General features: G+C 45.5%; 1 protein-coding gene across 1 annotated transcript in view; it reads right to left on the reverse strand.

The window, feature by feature from the left end:
* The window catches only part of rasl11a (RAS-like, family 11, member A), a 34,988-nt gene extending 25,855 nt beyond the window's left edge, over positions 1-9,133 (reverse strand). The window contains exons 1-3 of the mRNA XM_070882720.1: positions 8,793-9,133; positions 6,545-6,601; positions 6,373-6,452 (exon numbers count right to left, since the gene is read on the reverse strand). Of these exons, the coding sequence (XP_070738821.1) occupies positions 6,373-6,452; positions 6,545-6,601; positions 8,793-8,934 (279 nt within the window). The 5' untranslated portion in view covers positions 8,935-9,133. The remainder of the gene's footprint in view (positions 1-6,372; positions 6,453-6,544; positions 6,602-8,792) is intronic.
* Between the last annotated feature and the right edge of the window lie 3,828 nt (positions 9,134-12,961).

Raw genomic sequence — 12,961 nt, forward strand, 5'->3', positions numbered from 1 at the left:
AGATCTCCCTGCTCCTATACTCAAATCCCCTAGCTATGAAGGCCAACATACCATTTGCCTTCTTCACCGCCTGCTGTACCTGCATGCCAACTTTCAATGACTGATGTACCATGACACCCAGGTTTCGTTGCACCTCCCCTTTTCCTAATCTGCCGCCATTCAGATAATATTCTGCCTTCGTGTTTTTGCCACCAAAGTGGATAACCTCACATTTATCCACATTATACTGCATCTGTCATGTATTTGCCCACTCACTTAACCTGTCCAAGTCACCCTGCAGCCTCTTAGCGTCCTCCTCACAGCTCACACTGCCACCCAGCTTAGTATCATCTGCAAACCTGGAGATATTACACTCAATTCCTTCATCTAAATCATTAATGTATATTGTAAATAGCTGGGGTCCCAGCACTGAGCTCTGCGGCACCCCACTAGTCTTTGCCTGCCATTCTAAAAAGGACCCGTTTATCCCGATTCTCTGCTTCCTGTCTGCCAACCAGTTCTCTATCCACGTCAGTACATTACCCCCAATACCATGTGCTTTCATTTTGCACACCAATCTCTTATGTGGGACCTTGTCAAAAGCCTTTTGAAAGTCCAAATACACCACATCCACTGGTTCTCCTTTTTCCACTCATTGTTACAACCTCAAAAAATTCTAGAAGATTTGTCAAGCATGATTTTCCTTTCATAAATCCATGCTGACTTGGACCGATCCTGTCACTGCTTTCCAAATGCGCTGCTATTTCATCTTTAATAATTGATTCCAACATTTTCCCCACTACTGATGTCAGGCTAACCGGTCTATAATTCCCTGTTTTCTCTCTCCCTCCTTTTTTAAAAAGTGGGGTTACATTAGCTACCCTCCAGTCCATAGGAACTGATCCAGAGTCGATAGACTGTTCGAAAATGATCACCAATGCTCTATCACAGAAAGTTGTTGAGGCCAGTTCGTTAGATATATTCAAAAGGGAGTTAGATGTGGCTCTTGCGGCCAAAGGGATCAAGGGGTATGGAGAGAAAGCTGGAATGGGGTACTGAAGTTGCATGATCAGCCATGGTCATATTGAATGGTGGTGCAGGCTCGAAGGGTTGAATGGCTTGCTCCCGCACCTATTTTCTATGTTTCTATGAAACCCGTCCACATGCAGTTAAATTCAAAATGGAGGTAAAGAAAGAGGCTTCCAGCCTCATTATAATATCTAAATTGACGTTCCGCCCCCTGGGGGCAGGTTGGTCGCCTTCCCTCCATCCTGTCCCCGCCGTTAATTCGTTAAAAGCAGAAGTGTTTGGGTTGGAGGCGGGAATAGGTCGGGAATCCCTATTTTAATAACTTATCTGCCCCCATGCTCCAAACCCTTCCATTTGTTTAGGGTGAAATTCCGGCCATGGTTTTCTTGGGGACAAGGACATATTCAGAGACATATTAGAAATTGATCATTTGCTGGTAGAATCACAGAGGATAATTCTTCTTATGGACACCACAGGCAATGCCTTACGGATCTTTGATCATGCTGCAGGTTTCCATTGAGGAAATGGCATAGCTAGGTCGCAATCTGTTTGTTTCGTCTCAGCCTCCTAAGACATTGCTCTCCAGCTCTTTTTTCTTACTATATTTTTATTCCCACAGGATTAAACTCAACCCTATTGTTCCCTATCTATCTATTTTCTTTCGAAAGAGAATATTAATTGAAATGTGAAAAGAATTTGCAGCTAAGTATTTATGTTTATTCTACAGCATTTTTGCCTTCATGTTTTGACTCAGTTTTGCTAATTCTCATTAACAATTTACGTTCACTCAAAATTTATCAAATCCTCAAAGCAGGAATTCCTGGTAAACAGACTCAATAAAACCTGCAGTAAAATCATCATGAGTCATCAGCATACTTGGGCAATCATCACATGTGAAAAACAGGGAACATGCTCACAGTCAGCATCTGTAATGTCATCGATGTTTGCACAAAACTGATTAATAATCAAAAAAAGCTCCACCAAGATTGAAATGGTTTATGTTACAAGGAAAAAGCAACAGAATTTACAGAATAATCTTCAAGCTGTATGGGGCGCAATTCCAGCGACAGCTTCAGGGTGCACGCACCAGGTGATATTTAAAGGGGAGATGGCGATTTGAAAAAAAAAATTGTCTGACTTACCAGTCGCAGCCTGCTGGATGTTGAATCGCGAAGATCTTCCACCCATGATCTTCCAGCCCGGCGCTCCGCTTGCTGGGACCCGTTTCTCCCCCGCAGAGTCGGCAGCTTGGCCCTCCCCTTTAATGAAGGGGAGGGCCCTTTCTACGCGGCAGCACTACACGTCCCAACGCGTAGCACTGTGTCCCTCACTGTACCCGTCCACCCCGCTCGCGCCCCACAGAGCAAGTGGAGCGCGATATTTTGAAATCCGAATTTAGTTCGCGGGGCGGAATTTCCGCGCCTGGCGCAGGAAATCCCACCTTGCGGCTGTTACCGCCCCCCCAAACTGGGCACGACGCAATTTCCTCCCCATCATTGGGAATTGCAATGGAAGGAGGCACTGTAACTTCCACCTAATTTGCTATATATCGATCTCCTTTGCCCCTCCCCACCGCCCCCAAAATGGTCATGCAGCAACCCAGTACTACTACTGCACACAGATTGATGGTACTACTTAGATAATACTACAAATGAAGGAATATGAGGCACTTCTCCACAAGAAAAACTGGAGACAGCTGCCAGCTGCTCTCCTATGGCAACTGATCTATTAGCAGGGTGCTTGCTTGAGGTTGGAGTAAAGCATATTGTCCTGCTAGACTGAAGAGGACTTAATTTGGCATCTATTTCTGACTTTGGAATGTTCAATACTGATAATGGATTACAGAAATAAGAAAAGTAGTTTCCCCCCAAATAATGACATCCTTCAGCAAGTTGAGTACAAATATTTACTTACTAAAAAAAGCAAAAGGACTGGGTTTAAAAATTTTTTTATTGAGGTAATGGGTTGCTGCAATAGATGTTAATTCTTTTTTAAGTGTGTAGGGAGTGCTGCTGGACGCTTGCAAGCCCTCGGATGGTAAAGGAAGGCCTCTGAGAAGACAGACAATGCTGCAAATAATCAGCAGGCCAGGCAACATCTGTGGAGAGAGAAACAGAGTTCACATTTCAGGTTGAGATGCTGCCTGACCTGCTGAGTATTTCCAGCATTTTATGCTATCATTTCTGATTTACAGCATCCGCTCGCAGAGGGAAGAGAAAGACACAGAAGAGGACGAAGCCAAGGAGGAGGAAGCAGAAAGAAGGATGCAACCCAAACAGTCCCTTTCTGGCCATGATATCCAGGATGGAATGATCTTCCTGCTATCCCAATGACCACAACCCCAATTCCCCATTCAACATTAGTCCCACACTTTATCTTCCCTCTGTTACTGACCACCTGAACCACAGTGCTGAAATAATAGCCACCACAAAGCAAACTTTCCAATCTAACTTTATGCATCTATCCATGCAATATGACATTAAGAAATCAACTTATCACCCTTATGCATTCAATTAGTGACTGTCTTTTGTGTGCCGTTGCCTCTCCTAGTTATGTCACGTAGTGCTGCACCAGTAACTGCAGCATGGCTGGCGGAAGGCTACTGACTTTCAGTGCAGGACACTGCAAAAGGCCTTGCTGGTCAACCTTGAAAGCTGGTGGATGGGAGTGTCAAATCAATCTTCTTCCTCTTCATTCTCCTCTTCCTCTTTGTGGCCAACCACTGGCTGGGCAGGCTGCATTTCTTGGGTGAGTGAAATGCAGAAGGCAAATGAGTGGACTTATGGTGAGGGGAAGGTGCGAAAGCAAACGGTGCATGCTAGAAGGAGGATAATGTATGAGGATACCAGCATCGTGTATCCGTTCTGCCCCGCCGCTGGTCAATGCCCCTGCCAAGAATGGCCTGAACCAATGGCGTGAGGTCAGGCTAGGAATCAGAGATGTGCCTCGTGATTGGTACAGATTGTTGGTAGATGAGTGATTGTGGGTGCGGGGTGTGGGGGGAGATCATGCATTGAGCAATGTATGAGGCTAGTGGTGTAGTTGGTAGGAAGTGGCTTTTGAAGATGCATTCACTGACTTTGGCCAGTGGTCTGAGTTCATGAAGCTTCTTTGGGCACTGGAGCCAAGTAGTGGGGGTGACACTGCTGGCAGTGATGGTCTCGGTGATCTGGTCACACATTGTTCTTTCTAGAGGGCCTCCTGACCACTGTGGGTAGAGGACCTCTCGCAGTGTTGACCCCCTGCACAATTCTGGAGTGCTACATGTAAGACCCTAGGCGCCCCTTCCCTGGCTTGCTGAGTCATCTGTGTTAGTGCTGAAATACTTTTACCATTTTTTTAGGTGTGGAAGACAATTCAGCTTTAAAAGCCCATTTGGGAATTATTTTTAATGTTAATATTTTGTTTAAAAGACAGTAAGGGCTGAAAAATGCATTTTTTCACTTGAGTTTAATTTTTATTAGTTTTGAATGCATGGCCCCTTTAATTCATAGCCCCTTTAATTGCTCACAACACCTTGCAAACTCCACAGCCTCACTCCCACAGGCTGTATGAAGCTGCAACCCAACTGTGGATGGAACTTTGGGTCAGAAACCTCCATTAACTCCACCAGGAGGGCGTTGCATTCCATAAGTATAATGTGGATAAATGTGAGGTTATCCACTTTGGTGGTAAAAACAGAGAGACAGACTATTATCTGAATGGTGACAGATTAGGAAAAGGGAAGGTGCAACGAGACCTGGGTGTCATGGTACATCAGTCATTGAAGGTTGGCATGCAGGTACAGCAGGCGGTTAAGAAAGCAAATGGCATGTTGGCCTTCATAGCGAGGGGATTTGAGTACAGGGACAGGGAGGTGTTGCTACAGTTGTACAGGGCCTTGGTGAGGCCACACCTGGAGTATTGTGTACAGTTTTGGTCTCCTAACTTGAGGAAGGACATTCTTGCTATTGAGGGAGTGCAGCGAAGGTTCACCAGACTGATTCCCGGGATGGCGGGACTGACCTATCAAGAAAGATTGGATCAATTGGGCTTGTATTCACTGGAGTTCAGAAGAATGAGAGGGGACCTCATAGAAACGTTTAAAATTCTGACGGGTTTAGACAGGTTAGATGCAGAAAGAATGTTCCCAATGTTGGGGAAGTCCAGAACCAGGGGTCACAGTCTGAGGATAAGGGGTAAGCCATTTAGGACCGAGATGAGGAGAAACTTCTTCACCCAGAGAGTGGTGAACCTGTGGAATTCTCTACCACAGAAAGTAGTTGAGGCCAATTCACTAAATATATTCAAAAGGGAGTTAGATGAAGTCCTTACTACTCGGGGGATCAAGGGTTATGGCGAGAAAGCAGGAAGGGGGTACTGAAGTTTCATGTTCAGCCATGAACTCATTGAATGGCGGTGCAGGCTAGAAGGGCTGAATGGCCTGCTCCTGCACCTATTTTCTATGTTTCTATGTTTCTATATCCCCAACTTCCAGCTCGAATTTTTCAACAGTAGCATTATAGCCATTTTCAGCAGCCGTTAACTCGAGTTGTCGGTGACACCAGCAATTCTCATGGCGTACATGAATTTTACCCCCCAGACTTTCAAACAGGTGTGTCTTATTAGCACAGCACCCATTTAGCGCCTATTTTCACCCTTTCACCAAAATAACCCACTCCATCGTTAAACAAGCCATTCGTGGTGAGAAAGCAGGAATGGGGTACTGAAGTTGCATGTTCAGCCATGAACTCATTGAATGGCGGTGCAGGCTAGAAGGGCCGAATGGCCTACTCCTGCACCTATTTTCTATGTTTTCTGTGTAATACATATATTACAAATCAAATAATTCAGTTTTCTGAATGTAAAGCACAAAAGCTCACAGGAAGAATATCACACTGCCTTTTCTTTCATCATTATTTCAATACACCTTAATCCTTTGTGCCTTTGTTTACATAAAGCCTGATATGAATTTTCTCCTGATAATGGTTCAAATCTAGTTGATGGAAAAAAGTTTCCCATGTTTGCTATGAGGGTTCCATATAAACTGTTTGAGTGATCTCAACCCAGTGGGTATGGGCCATAAAACTGCCTCAATTCATCAGTAAATGGAGCTCTTCTTAGAGAAGGCCACAGATTGGCTGATATGTGAAATGAAAAAATATCACGCCTGTGTTGTGGGGGCCCTCTTTTGAGGTTGGGCCTGAGGCACAATGTAGGGGCAAAGTAGCGGGAGTTTTACTCTACACCTAATCTTGCTATACTTGACTGTAATGCTGCAGCTGTATGCCTAAATGGAAAGTGTTACATTTCCAGTAAGAATAACCCGTACCTTGATAAGTGCAAAATTGACGACGAAGGGGAAAATAGAGCTATGGATTTTACCTGATGAGCATAGGGAGTGTCTTGCACTTGCAGTGAAATTTGATCTCCATCGACGCTAATCTGTCTTGAGTATAGAGCTCCTGAAATTCAAAGAATATGTTCAAGTATGTACTAAAAAACAGGTACCATCGTTTTGATTCGACAATTAGAAAGCACCTGGTGTAACACATACCTGTGTTTGGCTCATAATCCCCAATGAATCGTTTTGTGAGAAACCGTACAATCAATGCTGCAAGAAATTTAGAAAAATGTGAAAGGCAACTTTTCAATCAAGTTTATGAAAAGAGTAGTCTTTTCTGCTCAACATTCACAAGCTTATACCTCAGATCTATCCCTATGTCTATTTATAGCTACATAATATCTATAAAAAGGCTTGGCTCTTCCTATTTATGTGTTATTTCCTGATTTTGGATGGCATGCTTGGATGTCATGGATTATCAGTTATTTACCTCTCAGTTATCTTGTTAGACTTACGCTTCAGTACTCCCTGAAGTAGAACTATGCACCACAGTGCCACTCTCTCCATGTTCTCTCTCCAATATAGCTTTGGCTGGATCCACTCCCAGAGCTGTGACCTGAAACTTGAACCTCGGATCATGAAGCTGAGAAACCACAACTAACAATTATTAAAAATTTAAAAGTAGATATACCATACAGATATCTAATATTAACTGCAAGTACTTTTACAAATGAAAAACATGTTTCCTAGCTCAGTGCTGAGAAATGGCTTTTAGTGAATTCAATCTGAAACTTTCAGATGGTGCAAGTGTAACAATATCCGACACAGGGAGATTGTGTATTTGATCATGAGGGAGGAGGCAACTGTGTACAAAAAGTATAAGACTGTATGGCTCATAGAAAATGAGCATGTACCAGAAAAAGACTCTGCGTTGCTGATGGCGGGGCTAAGAAGGATGATATGCTTTGATGGGGTGTGCAAGGTAAGTGACTAAAAACAGTATTAACTCTTTAAATTCTTTAAAAAAAACTAAATACCTGTAATCCAAATCAGTGCTGGGAAAGAAGATACCATTTTTTAAAAGCTACAATGTTCAGGTGGGGAAAGTGTGCAGAGGGCACAGCACAATCTGTGAGGTGAGGAGTGTGATTGCAATGATGCAGGAGGGATAGGTGTAAGAGTAAACAGTACAATAGGCATGGAAAGCAGAGAAAAATGAATACAGGTGATAAGAAAGGAGATGGAGCAGAGAGGACAGTACAACGTGTGGGTGACTTGTGAGATCAATATGTCTTGCTTCGAGCACATATAGAGGAAGGAGCTATCAATGTGGGGATGGGGATAATAGGAATGGGGTCTAATGCTGATCATGGTGCAAACTCTTTGATGGCTAAAATACCATCTCCTCTGACTCAGCTTGCCACAAGATCAAAACGCCTTGCTCCTAGCAAGGATATGCCACACTGTAACTATCACATTTCTGGTGTCATACTCTGCTACAGATGCAAAATCATTTCAACAAATGAGAAATGAAGCCAGGCATTTCACCCTGGGTTCTTCCTGTCTGAAGTCTGAAATACACAAGCAATTTACTGACCACCAATTTACTTTTGGAATTTACAAGCTGCTCCAATTACCTGGATTCCCACAGGGAGTACTTGAAAAGGGATCTTAAATGAACGGGCCAGGTTAGCAGCTAAACATCACAACCCTACTACTAAACCACGGTATATATTTATCAAAAATATATATCCTTGGCAAACTAAATAGTGATAATGTCCAGGTTACTGTTTTGCTCTTTCTGGTGGAAAGAGTGAATTTGAACAGAAATGTATGTTCTTATCTAATCATCTAACTTCAAGTTTATGCCCCCATCAATTTCACTGTCACAAAGTCAATGGCGATCACACAGAGCTCCTTCTGTTGTCACCCTGGACAACATATTTGTGCTACAGCTAAGAAAATCAATTTTAAAATTGAAATGCAGGCCTGTGTATCAATTCTCGAAGTGGGTATCAATTACATCGTAAAGTTAGTGCCAACAAAGTTTTAATGAGATGAAGGCAACCCACAGATTGACTTTACGATTTGGAGAAACAGCAGGTCTAGAGAAACACCCCTCTACTTTTGGGGAAGTCGCCAGTTTAGTCAGCGGTTCGGCTTTGAGGAATAGCTTAATTTGTTAGGGTTCGCTACATCGGCAGTTCAAAGATGAGGGGTGACGATCATTTTACCATTGTGGTTCGGGGCTAAAGTTGCCGGCGGGTTCACTGTTAGTGTCAGGACAGAAGAGATAGCGGCTTTACAAGCAGTGCTGGGATTGAGGAAAGTTTGCAAGAAATGCTTCCTTGGTCGCGGTTCAGGATCCGTAGCTTGTTCTGTTAACACATCACTGCCAAACAGACGTTGAAATAAACTATCCCGTTTAAAAAAAAACAATCTCCCCCCTTCTCTTTCTTACCAGTCTTTCCAACGCTCCGTGCCCCCAGCACCACGATCTTCACGTTTCTGTTATGCAGGCAATCGAGCACCGGGATCTCCGGGATGGGGACCAGTAGGAAGTTACTTGAATTGTTTGACATGCTGTTCTGGAGGAGGCGCATTTATGAAACTGCACACAATCCCTTAAAGGCGAGCGAAAAAAAGAAAGCTGGCAAAACGGAAACTTTGGGAGCTGTCCCGACGCCCTTGCTTTACGGCTTTGTGTAGATTTGACCCCTTCTGATTGTATCCAGACTCAGATCGCTCCTGGTTACCCTGACGGGCTCCTCCCATGCCCAGAGCCACGATCGAAGGGGTACTTTCCCAATTCCCAACAAGAATGAAACTCCCCCTCCCAAAACTTGCAGCAAATATTCTGGTTGCGGCGGCCAATGAGAAATTGAAACAAACTCCACAACTGCCAATCACATATTCATTTGGACTCCTCCGACACAAGTTGTTGTGAGCTGGGATGCACTGCCTGAAAGGTGATGGAAGCAGATTCAATAGTAACTTTCAAAAAGGAATTTGATAAATACTCGAAGGGAAAACATGTGCAAGGCTATGGGGAAAGGTCAGGGCAGCGGGACTAATTGGATAGCTCTTTCAAAGAGCCAGCACAGGCACGATGGACTGAATGGCCTCATTCTGTGCTGTATCATTCTATAATTCATAGCATCAATTAATATTCATTGTGAACAACAGTGGTCCCAGCACTGATCATAGAATCACAGAAATTTACAGCATGGAAGGAGGCAATTTGGGCCCATCGTTCCGTGCTGGCCGACCAAGAGCTATCCGGCCTAATCCCACTTTCCAACTCTTGGTCCGTAGCCCTGTAGATTACGGCACTTCACGTGCACATCCAAGTACCCTTTGTTGTGTATCTGTAAAGCATGCACTCCCATGTTCCGCCATCAGGGAGCTCATCCCCTGAAGTCCCAAGGGATCCCAGCATCCCTTGGGAGCACTGTATATAAGCCGGCACCTAAGGCCTGTTCCTCATTCTGGAGTGTCTTATTAAAGACTGAAGTCACTGTTACTTTAACCTCCCTGTGTGCAGCCTCATCTGTGTTAGGAACACAATAACTGGTGACGAGAATACGAATCCAATGCAAAGATGCAGCAAACTGTGGGCATCCTGGAGAAGTTCTCGGAGGGTGAGGACTGGGAAGCCCATGTCGAATGGCTAGACCAGTACTTTGTAGCCATCGAGCTGGACGGAGAAGGAAGCGCTGCAAAAAGGAGAGCGGTCCTCCTCACAGTCTGTGGGGCACCGACCGACAGCCTCATGAAGAAAGAATCTTTTGGCTCCGGTGAAACCCACAGATAAGTCATATGAGGAGCTGTGTACACTGGTTCGGGAGCATCTTAATCCGAGGGAGAGCATGCTGATGGCGAGGTATCGGTTCTACACGTGCCAGCGATCTGAAGGTCAGGAAGTGACGAGCTACGTCGCCGAGCTAAGGCGATTTGCAGGACAATGTGAGTTTGATGGCTACCTGGAGCAAATGATCAGAGACTTTTTTGTACTGGGCATTGGCCATGAGACCATCGTATGAAAACTTTTGACTGTAGAGACACCGACACTCAGTACGGCCATTGCGATAGCACAGGTGTTTATGTCCACCAGAGATAACACCAAACAAATCTCTCAGCACACAAGTGCTAGCTATGTTCCTAAATTAACTGGAACTGTGTTTGCGAGCAGAAATGTACAGGGCAGAACCCACGCGTCTGCAACTGCCAGCAGGCCTCAGGTGACCCAGATGACTCAGAATCCCCAACAAAGGATGAATGCAAGGCAATTCACACCTTGGTGGCGTTGTGGAGGCTTCCATTCAGTCTATTCCTGCCACTTCAAGAGCTGTGGAACAATGAGGCACCTCCAACGAGCTTGTAAACGAGCTGCAAGCTCTGCAAAACCTGCTAACCACCACGTGGCAGAGGAAGATCGGTCCATTGTTGAATCAAAGCAATTTCGAGCCTCAGAGGAGGCAGATGCTGAAGTACACGGGTTGCACATATTTTCGACGAAATGTCCACCTATAATGCTAAACGTAAAATTGAATAGCTTACCCATAGCCATGCGTTAGCCAATCCATCATGAGTAAAAAGATGTTTGAGGGACTTTGGTGCAACAAGGCATTCAGACCAGCCCTGAGCCCCATCCACACGAAACTGAGAATGTACACCAAAGAGCTTATCACTGTCCTGGCAGCGCCATGGTCAAGGTCATCTACGAGGGCACGGTGCACGAACTGCCACTCTGGATTGTCCCAGGTGATGGCCCCACACTGCTTGGAAGGAGCTGGCTGGGCAAAATCCACTGGAACTGGGATGACATCCGAGCGCTATCACATGTCGATGAGGCTTCGTGTACTCAGGTTCTTAACAAAGTTCCTTCCCTTTTTGAGCCAGGCATTGGAAACTTTTCCGGGGTGAAGGTGCGGATCCACTTGAGCTGGACAGGCTGCAATGTGAGAGCATCATCTCCCCAGTGGAATTCAGCGAGTGGGCCAGCCCGATTGTTCCAGTACTCAAAAGTGATGGCACGGTCAGGATTTGCGACGATTATAAAGTAACTATTAATAATTTCTCGCTACAGCACCAATACCCGCTACCTAAGGCAGACGACCTATTTGCGACGCTGGCAGGAGACAAGACATTCACCAAGCTCGACCTAACTTTGACCTACATGACACAGGAGCTGGAGGAGTCTTCGAAGGGCCTCACCTGCATCAACACGCACAAGGGACTTCATCTACAACAGATGCCCGTTTGGAATTCGGTCGGCTGCAGCGATCTTCCAGAGAAACATGGAGAGCCTACTCAAGTCGTTACCACACACGGTGGTCTTTCAGGATGACATATTGGTCACAGGTCGGGACACCGTCGAGCAACTACAAAATCTGGATCGCGTAGGACTGCAGCTGAAGAGGTCGAAATGCATCTTCATGGCAACAGAAGTGGAGTTTTTGGGCAGAAAGATTGCAGCGGACGGCATTCAGCTCACAGACGCCAAGACAGAGGCTATCAGGAACGCGCCCAGGCCACAGAATGTCACTGAGCTGCGGTCGTTCCTGGGACTCCTCAACTATTTTGGTATTATCCTACCGGGGTTAAGCACTCTCTTAAAGCCCCTACATGTGTTATTGTGCAAATATGAGAACTGAGTATGGGGACAAAAACCAAGTAATTGCTTTTGAGAAAGCCAGAAACATTTTATGCTCCAACAAGCTGCTTGTATTGTATAACCCATGTAAAAGACTTGTGCTAGCATGTGACGAGTCGTCGTACGGAGTCGGATGTGTATTACAACAAGCTAACGTTGCGGGGAAGTTGCAACCTGTCGCCTATGCTTCCAGGAGTTTGTCAAAGGTCGAGAGGGCCTACAACATGATTGAGAAAGAGACATTAACGTGTGTGTTCGGGGTAAAGAAAATGCATCAGTACTTGTTTGGCCTCAAATTTGAGCTGGAAACCGATCACAAGCCGCTTACATCCCTGTTTGCTGAAAACAAGGGGATAAATACTAATGCCTCAGCCCGCATACAAAGGTGGGCACTCACGCTATCAGCATATAGCTAAACCATCCGCGACAGGCTAGGCACCGAGAACTGTGCGGATGCTCTCAGTTGGCTACGATTACCCACCGCGGGGGTGGAAATGGCGCAGCCTGCAAACTTGTTGATGGTGGCGCAGCCCGCAGACTTGTTGATAGTCATGGAAGCGTTTGAAAATGATAAATCACCTGTCACGGCCCACCAGATTAGGACTTGGACCAGCCAAGATCCTCTGCTGTCCCTAGTAAAAAACTGTGTACTGCATGGGAGCTGGGCCAGCATCCCCGTTGAAATGCAAGAGCCAATCAAGCCGTTCCAGCGGCGAAAGAACGAGCTGTCCATTCAGGTACACTGCCTGTTGTGGGGTAACCGCATAGTGCAACCAAAAAAGGGCAGGGAGACGTTCATCTCGGATCTCCACAGCACACACCCGGGTATAGTAATGATGAAAGCGATAGCCAGATCCCAGGTGTGGTGGCCCAGTATCGATTCTGACTTAGAGTCCTGTGTAAGGCAATGCAGCGTATGTGCTCAATTGAGCAATGCGCCCAGAGAGGCACCACTAAGTTTATGGTCCTGGCCC

The sequence above is a fragment of the Pristiophorus japonicus genome, chromosome 6, assembly GCF_044704955.1.
Source record: "Pristiophorus japonicus isolate sPriJap1 chromosome 6, sPriJap1.hap1, whole genome shotgun sequence".
Classification (NCBI taxonomy): Eukaryota; Metazoa; Chordata; class Chondrichthyes; family Pristiophoridae; genus Pristiophorus; species Pristiophorus japonicus.